This window comes from Hevea brasiliensis, chromosome 1 (genome assembly GCF_030052815.1).
Source record: "Hevea brasiliensis isolate MT/VB/25A 57/8 chromosome 1, ASM3005281v1, whole genome shotgun sequence".
Lineage (NCBI taxonomy): Eukaryota > Viridiplantae > Streptophyta > Magnoliopsida > Malpighiales > Euphorbiaceae > Hevea > Hevea brasiliensis.
In genome coordinates this window covers 5,787,627-5,811,254 of record NC_079493.1, presented here as the reverse complement: position 1 = coordinate 5,811,254, position 23,628 = coordinate 5,787,627, and the positions used below count along the sequence as shown (strand labels likewise).

General features: G+C 27.9%; 1 protein-coding gene across 1 annotated transcript; it reads left to right on the top strand.

Moving 5' to 3' along the window:
• The first annotated feature begins 9,738 nt into the window (after nucleotides 1–9,738).
• On the top strand, nucleotides 9,739–17,550 carry LOC110634865 (protein THALLO). The gene is made up of 17 exons (XM_021784013.2): nucleotides 9,739–9,904; nucleotides 10,491–10,621; nucleotides 10,920–11,011; nucleotides 11,177–11,267; nucleotides 11,735–11,877; nucleotides 12,126–12,272; nucleotides 12,389–12,522; nucleotides 13,645–13,732; nucleotides 14,424–14,603; nucleotides 15,116–15,301; nucleotides 15,381–15,458; nucleotides 15,561–15,700; nucleotides 15,789–15,915; nucleotides 16,288–16,544; nucleotides 16,806–16,866; nucleotides 16,967–17,035; nucleotides 17,124–17,550. Exons 2-17 carry the CDS (start codon nucleotides 10,516–10,518, stop codon nucleotides 17,148–17,150), a joined length of 1,926 nt encoding a protein of 641 aa, XP_021639705.2. The 5' UTR covers nucleotides 9,739–9,904; nucleotides 10,491–10,515; the 3' UTR covers nucleotides 17,151–17,550.
• Nucleotides 17,551–23,628: the final 6,078 nt, after the last annotated feature.

Genomic DNA, 23,628 nt, shown 5'->3' with positions numbered 1-23,628 from the left:
CTTCATAATTTATATTATTTATAAAAATATAAGAAGATATTTTATTTATATGTATTACTTTTTTAATGAATTCTAATAGATTTTTTTTTATTTTTATCTTATAATTATTTATGTAAAAATATTTTTATATAATATATTTGAATTGACATAAAAAAAAAAGAAAATAAATTATTTTTTATCAGTGAAACATATGAATTATTTTATTAAAGTTCTCTTTTAATTTAATTTCTTATAAATTCACTAAAAAATATTTCATATAAAATAAATTTATATTTTTTAATTATAATATATTTCTAAAATTCTTATTTATTGCATTAATGTATAGATAGTTCTAATTAAAATTGAATTTATAAGTCATTTCCTGCATTTTGAGTGTGTGTGTCTATATATATATATATATATGCAACAATGAAAAAATATTATAAAAAATTTTTATGTCTGTTGATTTATGAAAAAATATTTAATTAATATGTAATATGTAACAAAGTTATATGAATTTAAATTTTTTAAATAATATATAATTGTGCATAAAGTATATAAAACAAATTATTTATATGAGAAAAAAATTTGAATTGATAAATATTTATTATTTAAAAATTAATAATTAATCTAATATGTTAGGTTTGAGTTTAATTATAAAATTAATATAATTAACAGAATTTTTAGAATTTATAATATTATTTTTTTTAAATAGTTTATTATTAAAATTTAAAATTATTAATTTATGTGCATATAAAAAATATACTAATTTTTTAATTTTATTCTAACTTAGTAAAAAATAAATATGTATAAAAAGAATTAAACATTATACTTTAAATATAAAATTATTATTTCAATTTAATAAACAAACATGATTACCCGCGGCAAGCCACAAGTTAACACAATATTCTTTAATTAAATATATAAATAATATTTAATGATTTATATATATTTATATCATAAAATTACTTTGATAAAATTAATAAAATATCTATTTTGTTATGATTTGTTTATTATGTAAAATTCATACATATTATTGTATCTTATATATAAACGAAAGAACGTAGCGATGATAATAAGAATGTTCTAAAAAAATTCTTTTAAAGTTAGAAAAAAAAAATAAAAATTTGATTAAATGAGAGTGACTAATTTTGTTAAATTTGGAGTCAATTACATTTGGCAAAACACATTAATCATCATTCAGTTAATTTCTAGGATTTTATTTTTAGGAATTTTTTTTTTTTTTTTTTGTTATTAAATATAAAATTGATTAAAAATAACAAATATAAATTCTTTCAATAATACAAATATATTTAGAATAACCATATTTTTTATAGAATAATATTAAACAGTTATCTCATTAGAATTTTGTTGAATTTAATTACTATTTTTAAAATGTAATATCTTTTAATTTTTTTAATTCTTGATTAACTTGTAATTTATCTTGTATTATGATTTTTTTACCGCGTAAAATAATATAATTATTCACTTATGAGACTTGGTAGAATTTGAAGATGGACTTGCATTTATAATAAGAGCATAATGACTCTTTCATTATTATTAAAAAAGAAAAAAAATGCAAGATAATAAGGCTAAAGAGTACGATAACATTTTACTATTTAATTTATAATTTAATTAAATTTATTTAAATTATATGAAAATATTTAGATTTATTGTATGTCTACTAATAAATTTAATATTTAGATAAATACATTTGTATTATGTGAATCAATGAAAATTGATTTTCTATGATTGAATATGAAATTATTGTGCTTTGATGATAGTGTTTTCCTTCTCTCTTAATGATGTCAAAAGAAAGAGATCATAATTACCTGTGATTTACTATATCTAACACCATTATTTATCTAGAACTCAAGCATAATTACCTGTGATTTACTTACGGGTAGTGTAATATTTTTTAATTAATTATATATATATTATAAAAAATTAATTTTTATATACATAAATCGTTTGAATATGATAAAAAAAAAACAAAATTTTTTATGATATGTCTCAATGAATATATAAATAGTTAATATGTTCAAAAAATGTTCACTTACCAATCAAATTACTATAATATAATATTTTTTAATATTATATTGACATTTTAAAGTACAAATGCATATATTATCATGCTAAAGTTAAGTTATCCCATATATTTTTAAGGAGAAAATGTAAAAAATAAAAATAAAAAATAAACTTTAACAAAACAAATTTTATTTTTACTTGTGTATGCCTTAAATTACATCACGTGAAGTGCATAATATCAATAAATCAAGGGGGAAAAAACTAAGAAACGTAATTAAGAATATATCCATCACATATTGTATTATATTACATTTTTTTAATGAAATGGTATTTTTACTATTTTTAGGAATAATGAAAGTGCTTTTTTTTAATATATTAATATAATAAATGATGGTGGTAAAAGCAGTAAATTTTTAATTTTGTTATTTTATTAGCAATAGCAAATTTGATAATAAGATCCTATTTGATTCAATTCTAGGCTAAAATTTATTTTATTTGTAAATAAATTTTATAATAGAATTTAATTACAAATGAATTTATTTGTTTAGTATATTTTATATTAAATATAGAATTCATTTCAAATGAAATAAATTTTATATTTGTAATAAATAAAATAAAATGATATATGATAAGAGAATAATTTTATCACTTGAAATATATATGATTTTAAGTTTAAAATTCATTTGTAAAATTTATCAATTTTGATGGATTTTGGTTTAGTTATAATAAATTTTATGAAATTGATAATTAAGAATTTCAAATGAATTTTTATTTAAACCAAACACTAAAATTTTAGATTTATAAACGAATTCTATAAAATTTTGTGAAATTTATTTATACCAAACACTACCTAGCATAATTTTTCTAATTTTTTCGTTACTTGTATCATCAAATATCAATGAACTAATTGATTGTTTCAAATGATTTCTTCAATTGAATACATTTTAATAAGTTATATGTTTCTTTGGATCCAAAATTAAAGTGCAATTAAATTTTAAATAAAAGACTTTATACTAAATGTGTATACATATATATATAAAGCAGACATATTTTTCCCTGGTACTGCCACATAGGATTTTAAAATAATTATATTTATGTCATGCTGCATTATTTAAAGTAGTCAAAATTTTTCCTGTGCCAAGTAGCAATATTAAATTGAATTTATTGCTAGCAATATTTTCTCCTTCCCACATGTGCCAATTATATTAAATTGAATTTATTGCTAATAATTTTTTCCCTTATCTCTTTTGTCAATTTTATTGATAGCAATTTTTTTTCATTATTTAATTTTTAAGTTATAATATAAATTTAACTTTTTACTGCATAAATACACATAAAAAGGATATTCAATATGCCTAAATACACATATCTTTTTTTATCAATATCAAAATTTAATTTCTTGAGTACAATAAATTAAGGAAATAATATTCTATTATCTGTTATCAAAATTCTATCATTTGTGAATTGTAATGATTCTTCATATTTGAAGTGAGGCAAAGAAGTCATTATAAGCCATGTGTCTTCATTTGGAGGTTATACCACAAACATATTATTAGATCAGTACTACAATATCAAATTTACAAATCAAACACTAGCTTTATCCGTCATGAGATTCACCTCAATAAATAAAACATGTGTCATGACCCAACCTATGGGCCGGACCGGCACTAGGACCTGGGCCAGCCTAAAGCCCCCGAGGCCCGTAGTAAACCTAACTATTCATTAATCCAACTCTAAGGCCCATTTGGGCCCAATATTAAGAAATCATGGACCTTTCAACGGGGAGTTTTTGACTCACCCGACCTGTAAACAAAATATAACATCAATTGGGGAGCTCAGCTCACCCTCCACATACTCATCAGCATAAAAATAAATGGGAGCTCAGCTCCCTCATTCAATCCATCAAACATGCATAGAATATTAAGTTTATAGGTCCAAAATAACAATTTAGTTTACAGACCCAATTCAAATAATGTTTCTATCACATGCGAAAATTCTAGGAGTAAATAAAATTACATAAATATTGATAAACAACCTGCGAGGGAGAAAAGCAGGTTAACCACAATAAAATCCTCCTGTAGCCTGGAAAAAATATTGAAGAGTAAAATATCAATTTTAACCATAATCTCTATAACTATCTAAAACTAATGCAACATGTGGAGTGAAATGCAACATCAACAATATTTTCACATCATAACAGCAAAAAGGTAATTTGGAGCACTCACACACCCAGTAGTATCAATCATAATATATGGGATCCCCTCTCTTAAATCCAACTGTGTGGTGTGAAGAACTCAAGCGGACTTAATAAACCAAATCGGGGTCCCAGCGAAGAACTCAAGCCGTGACTACCCCCTAAGGATCGGGTCCCAGCAAAGAACTCAAGCCGTGACTACCCGTCTTATCCATAGTTCACACCACATCACACGCACGCCAACGCACGCACACTGCTCCAAATTACCACAATAACATCCAAGGCACTTTAACAGTTATGAATGCAATATAAATCGTGCCTAGAGTTTAACTACATAAATATATACATATAAGTGATGCATGGGCATGCTTGAACATATAATAATATCGAAATTACAATTAAAATTAATATTTTACTTCGGAGGAAGAGAAGCTCACTGACAATTACATTACAATTATTTAATACAAATGACTCAATATCAATTAAGAAAAGACCAAATCGAAAATCAGTCTCCCTATACCTAGGACCTACCCAACCCGCAAAAGGGCTCAAAACACACTTCTATATCCACAATCCATATATCCACAACTCAATCACATCACAGGCCCATCAAATCAGTCATCCATCACAATATGTAAAATTTCAATTTAGTCCTTATAATTGATCATTTTTGCAAAACTGCCCAAATAAGCTCTAAAAATTCTAAAACTTTGCCTCGCGGTCTTTACCAATATTACTAAGCTATTGCAAAAAGAATTATAATTTTCTAAGTTACCACGAATATTTTATGGATTTTTAATCCTATTTAAGCATTACAAAATTACGAACAAGCAAGGTTCGGGTTTACCTTTGCCGATTCTGACTTTGGGGACGCGCTCGGGATGTCTAACAATAGGGGGGTAGCCAAAACTTCGGTCCAATTTGGAGACTTTTAAGATACCTACACGAAGCCCATAACACGGGGGTTAGTATATAAATTTTTCAGAATTTTCTAAGCTCATTAAATGCTCGGAAAAATACTGTGAAGTTTCGTGGGACCCACCGAAAAACGGTGTCAGAAAAATTTGAAATTTATGTCGCCGTGAAGCTCTCGACGAGTGGAGCGCTCTGGTACTCTCTGTTTTCTCGTGGGGTTCACGGTTTGTGAGAAATCTAGACCGAAAGTCAAAATGGGCTAAAATTTCCCAGGCAAAAATTGAACAAACCGCTCGATGGATTTCGGTGTTCTTGGTGTCTATGGAAAGCTCTCGACGAGTAGATGAGTTTAGACACAAGACGGATTTTGGCGGAAAGTGAAGGGAGGTGAGAGAAAAGAGAGAGAGAAGGGGAGAAGGTAGGACGCGAGCGGGGAAGGGAAGAAGAAAAAGAAAAAGAAAAGGCCGGTCCGATTCAATCGGTCCGATCCGGTCCGGTTCGATTCGGCCGGTTCGATTCAGGATAGAAAATTTTTGAATTTTTACTTTACCTCGGGACCGAAAAAGAGGTCCAAAAATTTCGAAAAAATTTCAGAAAACTCAGAAAAATTCGTAGATTCCAAATATATTTTTAGTTTTACCACGTGGTCTTTAAATTAATTTTTTTTAAATCATCAAAGTTTATATTTTCGGAAAATAGAACCCGATTTTTAAAATCCGAAAAATCTCAAAAAATTTCCTAAAATTTAAATAAAATTAAAATACCAATAATGCTCATAAAATAATAAAATTTAAAATTTTGGGGTGTTACATTGCCTCCCATAGTATTAAAAATAAATAAATAAATAAATACAGTTTTTGTTTAACTAGCATTTTAATAGAATGATTATATTATTGCAAAAGAACATGTCCAAAAAAATGATCTTCTTAGTAAGGAAGGTTTCCCATATTCTTTGAAAATAAAGTTGAAATATATTTCTTTTTACATAAATTAAATAAAAAATCAACAATCCCAACAAGAAACAGAGTACAGAACCGAGTGTAACCAAGTCAAATAAAAAAAACATAGTAAAATTATCATAAAGAGTGGCAGAAGAAGTAGGAATCCAAAAAGAATCACAAGGGAGATTGTTATATTAAAGCAAATTACTAATAAAATGAAGGAGAAAGAATAAAAAAATGGTAACTATAAAAAAGACACTGCATTTTCAGTATTTTTCTAAAGAGTTTAAATATATAATTATTATATAACTTCTAAATTTAAATATCTTTAATTTTTTTAAATGAAAGGTCAACATTAAATTTTATTTATATTTCCTAAATAGTTTTAATTAAATTTATTTTTCTTTAAAATATATGTTCTAAATTAGAACCAATAATCAAGGATATTTGAATATTTATGAGAGATTAATAATTGAATTTTTTTAAAAGATGTCTAATTATTAAAGGTTATTTAAAAAAAGATCAAAATTAAATTTTATCTATATTTTCTAAATAGTTGTAATATATAATTATTATATAATTTAATTTTCTAAATACAATTCTTAATTAATATGATCTTTCAAATTTAAATAATGAAAAATTATTAATTACTATAATTAGGTTTAATTTTCTTTAAAATATCTGTTTAAAATTATAACTAAGAATCAGGAGATATTTGAATTTTTTTTTAGAAATTAATGATAAAAATTTTCATTAAGTTTAATTTCCTTTAAAATATATGCTTTAAATTAAAATCAGGAATCATGGGATATTTGAATTCTTATGAGAAATTAATGATTGAAATTTTAAAGGTAATTAATCTTTAATTAAAAAAAATAAAATGTCAATATTAAATTTTATTTATATTTCCTAAATAGTTTTAATTAAATTTAATTTCTTTTAAAATATCTACTCTAAATTAAGACAAGATTCTTGGTGATTAAGATATATATATATATATACCCGATAATTAGGTTTAATTTCCTTTAAAATATATGTCTAAAATTAAAACTAAGAATTATGAAATATTTGAATTTTTTTTAGAAATTAATGATAAAAATTTTCATTAAGTTTAATTTCCTTTAAAATGTATACTCTAAATTAAAATCAGGAATCAGTTGATATATTTTTAATTATATACTAAATCATATATATATATAATGAATTATGAAAAAAATGAAATGAAATAAAAATTTATTTTCATAGTTATGGAAAATAAAAAATTTATATCAATATTCAATTTTCATTTTTTTAATATTTTTTATAGTATATTAATAAATAATTAATATTATTACTTTAGTTAATATTAATTATGTTATATTGTTTTATTATCATTTAGAAAAATTAATTAATGATATAATTTTTTTAAATTACAATTAAGTTATTAATTTCTTAATTATGTGTATATAAGTTACAAACTATTTACTTAGTTATTACTTTAATATTGTAATAAGTAGCTATTATTATTATTATCATTATTACAAATATGTAGAAATCTCAATTTAATTAGATATAAGAAAAACTCTTTATTATATATATATATAAAGGTTATATTTAATAATTATATTAATTAAAATAATTAATTATTACCATTACTGGTACCATTAATTATTTTTATTATTACCATTATTATCACAATTTTTATGGTTAACTAATTAAAAATATTAGACATATTTTAATAATTTTATAAATTTCTCATTTAATGATTATTAAATTTTTAATTATTTCATTTAATTATAAAAATTTAAGAATTATATATATATATATATTAAAATTAATAAAATAATTTAAAATTATGCTATGAAAGTAGTCACATGGAGTTAAATACTTTGCTTTCTCTCTCTTTTATATATTTAATAATTTTTAATTTACTTTGATGTTATATTATTTTTATTTATCTTATTTTAGTATTTATTTAAAATAGACATATTTTTAATTATATATTGAATGCTATATAAAATAAATTATGAAAAACTGAAATGAAATAAAAATTTATTTTCATAGTTATGGTAAACAATAAATTTATATTAATATTCAATTTTCATTATTTTTTTGATATTTTTTATAGTATATTAATAAATAATTAATATTATTAATTTAGTTAATATTTATCATGTTATGTTATATTATTTTATTATTATTTAGAAAAATTAATTAATGATACAATTTCTATAAATTATGATTAAATTATTAATTTCCTAATTATGTACATGTAAGATACAAATTATATAATTATTACATTTTAATATTATAATAAGTAGCTATTATTATTATTATTATCATTACAAATATATAGAAAAACTTAATTTAATTAGAGATAAGAAAAATTAAGAGTTAATTATATTAATTTATTAATTATACTCAATGAACACACATATGCTAATTTATGTATATTTCATGTTCGCTTTCTGATGAAGAGGTTATTCGGATTTTATAAAACAAATTCAAGAAGAGATAGGATTTTAAATTTATCATATTTATAGCAAGTAGTAATTTTTAATTAAATTTATTGATAAATTTTTTTCTATATTTCTTAAACAGTTACAATATATAATTATTATATAATTTTATTTTTAAATACGATTCTTAATTAATTTGATCTTTTAAATTTAAATAATAAAAAAATATTGATTATTAAATATAATTATTATTTATTACAGGTTTCTATTTTTTAATTTAAAAAGTCAATGATAGTTATTTAAAAGGAAAATGAAATATTTTTTAACATATTTACTATAATTAAATTTAGTATTTAATTGCTAATAATTTAACAACTCAAGACATTTAATTTTAAAATTCAACTAATATTATAATGATCATCAAATTATTACTATAACTAAAAGTTTAATTTTCTTTAAAATATTTGCTCTAAATTAGAATCAAACATATTTAAATTTTTATGAGAAATTAATGATTAATTTTTTTTAAACATGTCAAATTATTAAATGTAATGACTATTTATTAATTTTTAATTTTTAAAAAGAGAAAAATCAATATTAAGTATTTTATATATTTTTTAAACAGATATAATATAATTACTAACTATAATTATCACATGTTATTATGTTCTTAATTTTTAATTTAAAAAGTTAATTGCAATAAAATTAAGAGTTATATTTATTTTGAAGAAAAATTAATATTTAAAATTTTTTCTCTTCTTTTATGCATTTAATAAAATTTAATTTACTTTAATTTTATTTTTATTATTTTAAAATAATTGTATTTTTATTATATATGAAGAATAATTTATGGTCATTAAAAAAAATTTATGGTTATTAAATTTATTTATTTGAGGGTAATTATTAACATATTTAATTAAAATTTATTATTAATATTTTAAAATTTTAAATAATAATATTAAATTTTTTTAATTAAAAAATAATATATATATATATATATATATATATATATATATATATATATATATATTAACGCGGGTATTTCACTAGTTTCAAATAAAATAAAGAGATTTTTAAAAATAATAAAAAATTGCTCTCTTTATAATAATATAATAGTTTATATGATATTTTAATTTATTTTTTTTTGATAAAAGAATTAAAAAAAATAATTTTTTTTATAAGTACATGTACTCCATCATTTAATAAAATATTTATTTATCTATTTATATGACGATTGATTTTAGAAGTCTCTTTCTCCCCTTCACTGTCTTCTCTTCTTCCCATTCCTCTTTTAAGCCACAGCACTGAAGCAACTTGTCGCCGCAGCACAACACAACGTCGCCTGCCCTCAACCTTGCGCTGCTCATCGAAGCCGCATCACTGAAGCAACTTGTCGGTGCTCCTCGCTGGTGAGTACTCGAATTTTCACTTTTCAGTTAACATATCTTTGTGTTCATATTACAGCTGACAGGTTTTTTATTTTATTTTATTTTTGTTTCTATGTGAAGCTCTGTACGGTGGGTTTTGAATTGTTGATTTAATAATACAGAGTACCTGCGGTTGCATCTCAATTCTCCACTTTTCCTGTTTTGTTTAAACTCAGTTTTTCTTTATTGATTTTGATGATCAAATCAAGTGTGGTTAATGAAAGAAACCGGATTTAATCGTTTTCGGTCTATTTGGTTTTTATTATTTCGGTTTGGTTTTTATTATATCGGTTTGATTAATTTGGTTCGATTTAATATACCCTAAAACCGACCGACCTAACGCTAAACCCTTAAAACCTAATTGCTCTAAGCTGAATAAAACTGATTTTGGGAATGAGTTTTTGAAGATTTTCTATTCTAAGAACGTCCTGATTCGAAGATAGGTTTTATTCCTTTTCTGTGTTCTGCAGGGTAAATAATCTTTTTCATTGTTTTAACTTTCTCCTGTCTCTTTCAATCTATTCTAGTAGCTGAGAATTTTATACCCATGTTTTCGTTTCCATTGCAGTTGTTGTTTCCTGGGTTGTTAAGCAATGGCAAAGAGAGGAAGGAATCAAAAGAAGGATAACAGGAACTCTAAACCAAGTTCTCGTCATCGATATGTTCACCCAGAAGACATGCAGGATGAAATTGATGCTTGTAACTATCTCTTTTTCACTGATTTTTGTCTCTTTCAATATCAATATAATTTATGCATATACCTATATGTTTTGTCTGTCTTTATTTTATTTCTCGTTCAGTTCATGGACTTTGTTCGTTTTGTTTTTATGGAATTCTGAAAATCTATTTTGTAAGCTAATTCATGTTAAGTTCATTGCCTTTAAATGTATTGCTACCCAATTTCTACACATTTTTTGAATATCTTTTCTCCTCACTGCAAAAGTTATAGTTCATAAAAATACAGATTATGTATGTTTATTTTTCTGGATGCCTGCAGTTCACAAGCAGAGGGATATTATTCCACTGGATTTAAACGATGATGATGGGGAATCAATTGATGATGAAGAGGAGCCAGTTTTTGATGATGAGGTTTTGGTTTTCCCTTAATTATCATTCTGTAACATATGATTACTAGCTATTAATGTATTTTTGTTTGGTTAGTATGGTCTGTCTACTTAATACGGAATTAAGTTCAATTACTGGATACAGATTTTTTTTTAAATTAATGTTAATAGTAAGTAATATTGTTTACAGGATATTGATGATGATGATGATGATGAGGGTGATGATGAGGATGATGATGAAGATGATGACGATGCTCAGGATACTCAATTTGCTGCAAAAAGTAAGTACAATAATTTGAAATCTTTTCACCTTTTTTTCTTTTTAAGTTCAAAATATTGTGGGCGAATTCTGTAAGCAAAATAAGCTTGAGTTCTTTGTGTTAATCAATGTTACTGAAAAGAGTTCTGTATTATTTTGTTTTTTATAAATCAATTTGCATGCTTTATTTGGTGGGTGTTGTTCAATTGTTGAATGGTAACTCTTATTGCATTAATAGCTTGAGCAACATGTTAGATTGGACTTAAAAGTGAGTAGGTCTACCAGTTCCTACTGCTGCTTTCTCTTGCCGCTCATAAAACATCTTTAGGACAAAATGAGCTTAAATTTTTTGGTTGACTAGTTTTTTTTTTTTTTTTACATATCAATGTTTCAAGTACTAGTTTTTCTTTTTGCTTATGTGAGTTCTTATAATTGTCTGGACTGCATAGTTGGTAAATTTTCAATGAATATACTACTAATTTTTTGCAGTCAGAAAGCAACAAAAATATTTCAAAGAGAAATTTGGTGCAATTGATGATGAAATTCATGATGATGAGGAAGTAAATGATGTAGACAAGAAGGAAGTATGGGGTGTGAAAAAACCACAGTACTATGGCGGTCACGACTATGAGGTGAGGATATAAGCACAAAGTGTCATTGTTAATATCTCCTTCCCCATCCCCCATTCCGTTCCCCATTCCTCTTTGGTACCTATCGAGTACCTATCTATTGTCTTTTCGGTTAACTTATATTTCCATGTCGAAGATATATACTCATGTCTTTATATGCATTGTTTTCCCCTTTTTTTAAAGCACTAGGATTCTTTGATTTTTGTTTGGAATAACAATGTTTTAAAGTATTGGTTGATGTTATTTTGTAGGGAGACTCAAGTGATGATGAGGCACTTAAAGAAGAGGAGGAAGAGATTTTGAGAATGCAGAGGGAAAAGTCAAAGAATTTATCCATGGAAGACTTTGGGCTTGAAAATTTTGGTGATGATGAGAGCAATAGGGAATTAACCATGGAGGTGAACTTCTTGTTTTCTTGTTAATTTGACGATGTTGTTTCATGTTATTGAAACATATACAATTGTAAGTTTTATTAGCTAAAAGTGAATCATGACAAGGTGTATTTATTGTGCAGGAACTTTCAGTTAAAGGAAAAAGCAAAGCAAAAGATTCATTGCTCAAAGAAGTTGTGGATAATGTGGAGACTTTTGAGGTTCGAAAGGATTTGAATGCTTTGTCTAGAGAGGAACAAATGGAAGTTGTGTATAGGTAAAACTTTTTCACTTAAATTTACACATTCACTTGTTCTTTTGTGATATCAATATTTTATGGTTCTTCACATGCATGTGTATATTTGCACGCATACAAATATTAGTACTATCTAACTAAATTGATGAAAGTCAACAATTTTCAAATATCTAATTACTATGAAGACGAAAACAACACAAACATAGGCTTGATCAGAAGTAAAAATATTCTTCATCACTTTAGATTTTGGAATGAGTTGAATAATTGGCTTTCTAGCATTATTTTTTTTAAATCCGTTCACAATGCTTGGCCGGTTAAGCTAGTGCAAAGCTAGCCTGCATGGGCATCAGGGTTACAAAGTGTGGGGGAATGTTACGATCTTCCCAGTGTGGGATTTTTATATGGGGCATATATGGACTTGGGCTCTCCAACCTCAACAGTTAGCTTTTGGGGTGTGTTTCTCCTAAGTTCGTATTAGATGGGCAGCAACGAATTGGCTCCATAGAATTCAAAGGTTTTCTTTTACAGTGTAGGGATTCTAGCTTGCTTGGATTTAGCCAAGGCATTTAAGCCTATGTCTGATTTCACTCTGACATAACTACACATGTTGTTAGAAATTTAAAGAGGATGACAATGCATAGGTCATCATACGTAGAATAGGAAACATTTTTTTTTTGGTCTACAAGGCATTTCGTTTGTTTAAATTTCTGTCTATTTTGGTGTAATTGCAGAATTTAGGATTTGACGGGATATACTATAATATCAGTGTTGGTTTCAGTTTTTTGGAGTTATTAATTGGTCAGATCCGTCATATCCATATAATCCCCCATTTTATCGTTTGGCATATTTGGTTGCCACCCAAAGCTTGAAAGAGTTCATTGTATCTTTTCAATGGCTTGTTGGTAATGGATCGGCTTTTAATTTTTCCATCTACTTGTCTGTGGTCCTCTTTGGCTTTGCTAGATGTTGTTTCCCATAATCTTTATCTAGCATATGGAAGACTGGTGTATTGTACATATGCTCATAATATGTTAATGGTTTTCAGATTTTTCTATGCAATGCTTCCAATTTCATGTTTTAGATGTGTTTCCTATTTTCCTCAACTATGATATTCCATATGTTGGTTAATATCTTTTGGTACAGTTCTGCGCCAGAATTAGTAGGTTTGCTTTCTGAGCTAAACGATGCACTTGAAGAACTTGAAAGTAGAGTTAATCCTCTATTAAGCATGGTATTCTTCCTTCTTCTTCTTATTCAAGCTTTTGTCTTACTTTCTTGTATGATGGCAACGGGTCGGGTATTTTCGGATACCCGACCAAAACCTATTAGGATGGGTTTAGATAGCATACAATCGAGTTTGAGATGGGTTCAGTTTTGAAAAATAATACCCGTGTCATGTTTAGGTTGAGTTCTAGTTTTATATGTTAAGTACCCGTTTATTTATATATATTATATTTTAAATAAATAGAATTTAAAATATACTGAACTTTTAAATAATAGAATTATTGAATTTTTAAAATATAAATTAGAGATAAAAAATATATTTTATGTAGATTATTAATTTAATTATATAAAGTTAAATGGGTTCAAGCATTATTCAGGTGATAGTAATCGGGTTTGGGACAGGTTCTAGTAATTTAAGATGAATTTTAATTGGGATTGAGATGGATTTGGGTATTTAGAATGATAATCAGGTTTGAATTCGGGTAGAGTGATTTTCGCAGTTACCCTACTCATTACCATTGCTCGGCTGTATCCAATCATGTATACTAAAGCTGTACAACTGAGTTTTTATTTCCTTGTCATAACTGCTGTTTCTCATTATATATTTTCTACCATATTGTGTGTTTCTCTTGGGGATTATGATGTTGCATCTTATTGATGTCTTTATGATCAGCATAATGTTTTTATGCTTTCTGTAGGTTAAAATGGGTGGAATTATACTGGAAGGTGGAGTACGCTATTTGGAGGTGAAGCAGCTTCTGTTACTGTCCTACTGCCAAGCCATAACATTCTATCTTCTTCTCAAGTCTGAAGGACATCCAGTCCGTGATCATCCTGTTATAGCTCGTCTTGTAGAGATCAAGGGCTTATTAGATAAGGTTTACTGTTCTCCTTAGAAAAACTAAATTGGTTTTTCATTGAATGTCAATTGATTTCTCTTTTTCAGATGTGTCCGTGTTCCTCTGTGTATTGACAAGTGTGACATGCATAATGCTGCTTGTTCATCGCAGAGGAATAATTCACTTGTATTAACTTGTTCATTTTATAGTCATGGGTTATAATGTCAAATGAATTAGAGCTCTGGGAGGGGATTTCCCATGAAATATTGATGTTTTTAAAATATTGGCAAGGACCCATCTTCAATTTGGTGTTTAATAACTAGACTTTTTTAGCTTTTAGCCTTTTGGATTTATCTTTTCTACTCATGTTGATTGAAGGTATTATTTCTTGGCGAAACTAAATGCTACACTTGCATTGAATAATAAATTATCATGTATTTATTTTGTTGAAATCAATTCCTCTAACATTGTGAGGTGTGGACTCTACAGTTGCAATTATTTAAGAGGTTTCTCTCACATCTTACAACTTAGTATTGTGTTACTCTCAACAGGTGAAACAGCTTGATGGGAATCTTCCATCAGAAATTGAGGAGTTTCTGAAGAAAAATTCTGAGGCTGAAACAGAGAAAAATAAAATCACTGGGAGTGTTGCACCTGCACTTGCATCTGAATCTGTCAGAAAAGATTATAGCTCTTTTCTTGCCTCAGCTGAACCTGATGCAAAAGAACCAGCGGAGGTGTTATAAAATGCAATTCTTGTTTAATCATCTTTTGTTTGTTTATCATTTAATTTGATTTCTCCTTTTCATACTACAGCGTTGTAGCACTCATGAGTTGGTAAAAAAGGAGGCTTCAGAGGATCATGTGAACAAAGAGAAAAAACATAAACGCAAGGTGAAGTCTTGATTGCAAACCATTGTTTGCATTATATTTTCCATTTAGTGTTCTTTCGCAAGTGGGTGCCACTTACTAACAATGTACTATCAATATTGGCAGATTGATCAAGTTGGTTTCCAAAGCATGGAAATGTTAAAAGCAAGAGCTGCACTTGAAGAAAAATTAAAACAGGATGGAGTTTTTAGTTCCTTTGCTCCAAAGCTTAAGAAAGCAAAGAAACGTGCAAAATCAGTGGATGGGTACTAGTTTTGTCTGCACTCCCTAATTTACTATAGTTTTGACTTTTGACTTTGTGAGGACTAACCCATGCATTTTGGATTTCAACAGACAATTTCAAACATATGATGATTTCGATGATGATACTTTAGATGCTGAGAAAGGAAATCATGGATTGAGAATGTTGAGTTCAAATAAACTCTCACAGCTTGTTTCTGCTAAACCAAATAAATCGAAGGTACACACTCTCAAACTTGATTCTTCCTTATCTATTTTGAGAGTGCTATGATCGATGTCTAATAATTACTCTTATGAGGAATTCGTCTTCAAGCCTGTCATCTAATTGAGAGCATATTGATTGCTCCACATAGTTTTACAGCTTACAGAAAAAGACATTGAATTTATTTTTACTAGTAAATATCTATGAAAGTTGAAATGTTTCTGATACATGTGTATGATGCTGGTTTCTTTCTCCTAAATTATATTTAAATCTGTAATTGTTGCTGAAACTGAAATTTAGGAGTTTCTTCTTTCTCCTGATGCTCTTTGAATGAGATGTTAAGGTCACATTTGTGTATAACCCTTTTTTTTCTCTTTGTATTGGGGGAAGGTCATTTCTGGTGATGATGATGTACCTAAGAGAGATGACATTGGAGAAAGAAGAAGGAAACATGAGCTCAAAGTGTTGGCCGGTGCTGGAATCAAGTCTGAGGATGATGCTGTAAATGAACTTGGTGCACTTGAGACTGATGAAGCCTCTGACATGGAGGAGGATGGTGATGCAGGAGTTTCAGAAGATGAATTCTACAAAGAAACAAAGGAAAAGAGGGATGCAAAAATAGCCGCTAAAGCTAAAATCTATAAAAGGTTTGTTTACACATGGTGTCTTGTGTGCCATATAAAATATTATTGTGCATTATCCACAATGTGTTGGTTTACAGGTGTTCACTATGAGGCACAATCTGACGTATCAAAGTTCTTTTTCAATTATGTTTGGATGGATGGGCTTGTGTCATTTTGTTTATCACCTGTGTTATTAGAATTTCTTTTTAACAACTCAAATTAAAACCTTAAGGTACTTGCCTTTGCTAGAAATTGACATTCTCTGCAAATATACCTCTTCTGCAGGAACCCAACAGTCCCATCTTTGCCTGAAATCGTTGATGGAAAACGGCAAATCACTTACCAGGTGAGAAAGCCTTATTTTCACCTACTTGTATTAACCATTCCCTATCTTGATTGAACTCATAGATATCATTTTCTTTTTCTATTTTGCCAAATTACATCAGATTGAGAAGAACAAAGGTCTGACCCGTCCACGGAAAAAAGACTTGAAAAATCCAAGGAAGAAATACAGGGTAATGTGAAAACTGCTTAATACTATTATATTTTCTTTTACATGCTACATTGAGTTATTTACCTGGCCCTCTCTCCATGTATCTGTAGACAAAGCATGATAAACAAGTGAAATGACGTAAAGGATAAGTGCAGCAGATCAAGAAACCTATTGGTCCTTACGGTGGCGAATTGTCTGGAATCAACACAGGAATTAGTCGAAGCATCAGATTTTGAAACGAAGTTGCATGTTGCTTTTGCAACTAATTCTGTTTGACAATCAGAAAAGATTTGCTGGATCATGTATCATTCAAGTCTTTTCATACTGAAATCTCCAACATGGCTGCATATCTTCTTTAGGGGAAATGTGAAACTTGGTTTTTTCAGTCTCACTTCCCTTGTATCAGAATACTTAAAATTCAAGTGGTAGTGTCATTTAGTAGATATTATCTTCAGCTTATTTTGTGATGACAGCTTATGCAGGGGTATGAAAATTTTGTTTGGCCATCTCTTGGGTAATCAGAATATTTGAAGACAATTGCTATATTGTACGGTTCATTCTATATCTAACTTGTTTGATATGAAATGAAGAAGCATATAGGTCTTAGTAAGATAAGGGGCTTAAGAATGAACACTGGGAAAACTTGAGCTTACCTGTTGCTGATTTGAGTTGCACTTCAATTCTGTTTCCACTTCCATTTCATGTGTAATGATTCACTAGAGCATAAAATTTCGCATCTCCTAGATTTAATTCTTTTGCCAATTTGACAATAACTACTATCTTCTCAGCAGCATTTCATCAAGCAAATTTTGAGCGACCATAGAAACTTGAAATAACGACAAATTATTCTCTACATAAACCATAGCATGTCACCATTTACATTAGACCATAAATTACAGAGAAAAAAAAGAAGGCCAAGTATTCAAACGAGAAGAAAAGCAAAATTTTCATGCGAAATAAAAGCAAGCTCTTTTTTTGGTTGTTTGGAAAATGCTGAATGTTGCATTGAAAAGCACTAGGAAAGTCGGGAGTACAGGCAAAGCGCAGCTCCTGGGGAGCGTTTACAATCCAATTACACGGCAAAGAATCATCAGCAGCATTGTTAGCTTTCTTGCTAACTTGAGAAAACGAAACATTATCAAAAAGGGGAGAATCATAGATCGGATGGTATGGACAGCGGCTTGAATCTCCCATAGACCGGGATTTACTAGCGCAAGCATTCTGAACGAGTGGCTAAAAAGGATGCTAGCTTGTGGCAATTGATTCTTTGCCCGGTAGCTAAGGATCCAGGGTCTCCTTAATAGCTTCAGCTTCTGAACGAGTGGCTGTGACAAATAGCATAGTGTTATCAGCAAACAAGACATTGATGAAAGTAGGAGAGTATCTTGACAACTTCATACCTTTATTGATCCTTTGTTGCTTGGCTCTATTAATAAGAGAAGACAAAACTTGCCAGATAAATAAAAATAAAGGTGATAAAGGATCACCTTGCTGAAGAACTCTAGAAGGGTAAAATTGCTGAGTAGGGCCGCCATGGACCAGATGGAGAAGCTGATTGTGGTGACTGCACGACTAGGTTCACCCAAGTCGGGTCAAAGAAAGAGCGAAGAAAAGTTTGATTGAGAAAGGACCATTCCACATGGTCATAGACCTTAGGCCTTATGCATATGAGTTTTATAGCCACGGAGACTTGTGATTGGTTGTCCTCAGATGATGGAAAAGCCTCATGTGCCACCACTATGTTATCCTGAATGTCCCTTGAAGGAATGAAAGCAGCTTGGTCCTGCGATATCAACAAATTCATCCAAGATTGTATTGATTGATAGAAACAACGCTTTTACATTTTGGAATGAATACAATATTTGTTCTATTAAGCTCTTTTAACATAAACCCATTTTCAAAAAAATCTTCAAACAGCATTACAAATATACCTTCCTACAACTTTCCAATTTTGCTAAAAGATGATGCCTGCAAAACTATATGGACCCGTAGCTTTCATAACACCCATATCAAAAACAGCCTGTTGAATCTCCACATCTGAGATTGGAGTAAGCAAAGCTCGGTTGATTTCAGGAGTCACAATGTAAGGCAAAGGGCGGTAACTTTACTTTCCCCTATTATATTTGAACTGCTATAATTTTTTTATTTTTTTTGAAAAAAGCAGTAATTTCTTCTCTGATTTTCCCTTTGGATTCAATCCAACTGCCTTCTTTGGATGGTGGATAGTGGGATTGGTTACCTTTAGTTAATAGCTCTTACACCTGAAACATAATTTGCAGATGCAATATGGGTACTAGGTATTATTTTTATCTTTGTTTCACCTGATTTCAATTCTATTCTGCCATAATTGTTTTCCAGAAGAAACCCACTTGAGGCCATCCAAAAACAAAGCATAGAGAAGCATCGGTAAAGCTAATATCATGGAAAATATTGAGTAGTACTTGCAGAATTTAGCAGTCTTGTTTTCAGTCATCAAATAGAGGAAAGGATGATGCAAATCACAAAGGCATGAAATATGGAGGCCTGGCCCTTGAAGATGGTTAGAATTGGATTCCCATCTTTGAATTCTTGAGGAAATAAACTTATTAGGCCAAATACACCTGAACTATTTGAATTTTGCTTATTAAACTCTGGTGACTTATTAAAAACCTAAATTTAAAAAGTCATTACAATTAAACAAAAAATTGCATAGTTAGCACATATCGTGTTTCCATGCCATAAGAAGTGAGTTAAGGTATTTGTTATCTCGTGGCCTTGTACTTTCCTTCTTCCTTAAAGTGAAGCCCTTTTTTCTTTCACTTCTCTCTTTAACTCTCTTTCCGCATGCATCTTTTTCTTTTTCTTCTCACCTTCTTCTTTTTCCCCTCTTTGATTATCAACACTTAGTCTCTTTTTTATACATCGTGTCCATGCTGAAACCCGAAGGTCAAAATAAAATATATACTAGTAGAAGCTTTACATGGTAAACGCAATATACTACTCTCTTATACTCTATTCTAGGAAACCAATATGTTTTAGGCTTTATATATCATTAGCATTTACATTTATTAGTAACTTGTTCTCATCCAAAAAGGTGCAAGTAGGCACCTCCATATTGTATGGTGCTAGTCCCTTGCGAATCCTATCAAATAACGTAATGTGAACCATGGCATTGACAAAACCATCCTCCATAACCATTATATAAATGATTTGAACGGTTGGTGATATTACCGTTAACATGATATAAATGATATATTTGGTGACATTGCTATTAACATGATATAAATGATATATTCTTTGCTAACAATTCATTGAATTTTGAATCGGGTGCATTTGAACAGATTCTTTTTGTGCACTTCTTTTTCCAAATATCGTCCCAAGCTGGCAGTAATGATGGTTTCACTGCATTGTCCTTTCTTCTATGTTTTCTTACAATTATTTTTGTTTTTGTTACACATGTTTCAGTCATTGTCTACCCATGCAATAACTTTTGGAGTTTGGATGAATTTATAGGGATAATCATGCTGACTGTCCAATCTGACTAGGTTTGCCTTGTAGGTTATCTTGTATGAGTACAAGCTTTCACTTGCAGAACAGTGGGCTAATCGATTGTGCAGATTGCATCAATTGTTGTTAGAGGTTCTTAATCCAAAAAACAACTCTTAACTTCAATTCACAACACCATTTTTCTTAGTCTCCTTTATAATTATAGGGATATCTATTAGTCTTCTTGATGGCCAATTCCATGCCTGTCAAGGGTGATACTGCTTTTTTTTTTTTATATATATAAAAAAAAAACCTTGAGGATAAGGAGACGGATAAATGAAGCATAGACAAACGAGCCATTAGTAAGGACAAAATAGGCAAATGCTCACTTGCTGGGGTCACTTGGAGGGAAATACTTATGATTATACTCATAAACTATCTTTGAAGTGGAGTTCTTAACAACTACCACTGCTGTTGGAATATCCGAAGAAAAGTTGTCTTCCTTTCTTGGGTTGAGTGATTCAGAAGAGAAACCTTTGTGAGGAAGATGGAAATGAGGCCGGAAAGCAAAGTAATCATTCAAGGCTTTGGATTTAAAATCGACCAATGAGGAAGAATCACTGTCATTGATCAGATTCTACCACACGATTGCCAAGCCAGCCTGGTAGAGAGCCTCCTCGCTACAACTCTCAACATCTTCTTCTTTCTTCTTTTCTTCTTCTTTTTCCTCTACTTCTTCTCCTCTACAAATGTTATAATTTTTCCTTTGGTATTGAAAACACCTAACATCCTGTTAAGGACATTTTGCATTAAATGTACATGTCCTTGAGCGTGTTTCTCAAATATTTCTTCTGTGCAAATTTGTGTTTAATATTTATGAATTTTTTAAGTTCATATGTTTAGTAAGTCTTGAAATAAATTTAGGCGTGTGAAAGGCAAGTAAAACTCAAATAGTTTAGGTATGTGATTACCAACTTATTACGGTGCTCATTATACAAGAAGCCAGTAAAAAAAATATCATCTCTGTAGTTTCAACTTTTTGCAAAGCAATATTCGACATGGTGGTGCAGCTGGATCAGAGACAATCATGGTAGTGTTGAGGCGGCGGCTGACTTGTGGGTTCTTGAATTTTTGATGGTTGAGAGTCAGAGTTGGAACCGATACTAATTCTAATGTAAGTTTTCATGAAAATCAAGGCAACAAGTATGCATGTACAATCTAATTATATTCTATCTACTCGTAATCAAGTTCTCAATATGTTACGTATCAATATGGTGATTAACTAATCTATTTGATTTTTTTATTACCATTTTAGAGATTCAGAATTCTTCAAGTTACACCCGACAAGAGAAAAATAACATTAATCATGCTGCCACGATGTTATAGTAAATTCACATATCATCTATCTTTAATTTTTTTTTTCTAACCATGTAAAATAGAAATTTCTTGTATTATTCACAATTATATTTTATTATAATTTTTAATAAATTTTTTATATGCAGAATTTTTTTGATAATCCATATTCCCAAAATAAGTGAAATCTTGTTATATATAAAATTTGAAATTAAATACGCTCATTTATTGTTATATTTATATATGAACACATATTAATATTTAAAATTAAAAACTATAATTCTATGGTATTTTTTTTTTTTAATTTATAAGATGCTAAAGAGTAAATTTTCACGAATAAGACGTGGGCTAATTTCGAGCTTGCTTATTGATGTTTGCACCAAATATTATTTTGGTTAAAAAAAAAAAAAAAAAACTCATGCAAAAAACTGAATTGTGGGGAAAATCATAACTAAGCCATGGTAATCGCTGCATGATTATTAAATCCGGCTCCATCTGAAAATCAATAAATACAAAAGATTAAAAGTTTAAAATATAAATGAGATTAATCAGAATTAAATCAATACATTATTCATCTAAATATTATTTAATAAATATTATATTATTAAAACTTAATATTATATTATTGAAAAAATTACAACAGCATATAATTTTAATGATAAATAATGTAATGTTTTTATACATTATGTAAATTTTTTATTTATTTCAATAATCTATTACATATTATTTTTCAAAAATAAAGTAATATTCATTTATTTTTTCAATCTAATATCATTGAAAATTAATTATAATATATATATATATATATATTACTTTTAAAAAATATATTTTTATTATTTAAAATACAAAAAGGTATGAATATCCACTCATTTATTTTATTATTGGTGTAAATAGTTTTAATTTTAATTTTAATTTTTTTCATATTTTAAATTTATTAAAGAGAATGAATAATAAAAATATTTAATTTTTTTGTAAACAAAAAATTTAAATTTCTAATCTAATACATAAATATTTAGTTATTAAATTACTAACCATTATAAATAACATATCATTATGGTTAATAACATCTCTATTAACACTATTGATATTATCATGGTTACTTTATCTTATAAGACTTACCACTCACTCACGCTACTGTTAAATATACTACTAGCAAACCATTATATTTATTAAAAAATACAACAATATCTCATGTCTGTATTATGGTTGCTTTTATGTTTTAATTAAATATTTACAACCTGTAATTGATTAATTTTGCATTAAAATGATATATATTATATTTTAAAAAATAAACAATGTATAAATTTACATATATTTGCCTTTGTGTCATAAATGACAAAGTAAGCGTAATAAGCAAATACAGTAAGTGTACCATCATCATGGCATCGTTGTATCATGGACGACGAAGTTGGAGAAAAAAAATATTGTTATTTAACTCACTGAAAATACATTAAGAATACTTAATTATTGTCAAAATTATTTTCAATAATATTAGATTTAAAAAATTAAAATCATAAAAATGTAGATGTTATATATATAGTTGTTATAGTTTTTCTATTTCACCCGTTGCTCAATAAGATCATAATGGTTCAATTAATTAATTTAATCCAATTTTTAAAATTATGAAAAAAATATAAACAAAATTATGAACACAATAATTAACAGAAGCGATGATAATGGCTGGAAAAAGAGGCTGAGATTGAATAAGAATAAAATACACTTCATTTATGCATTTTTAAATTTTTTTTTCTTTTTTAATTTTGTCCTCCCTTGTGATAATAAATTAAGATCATCATA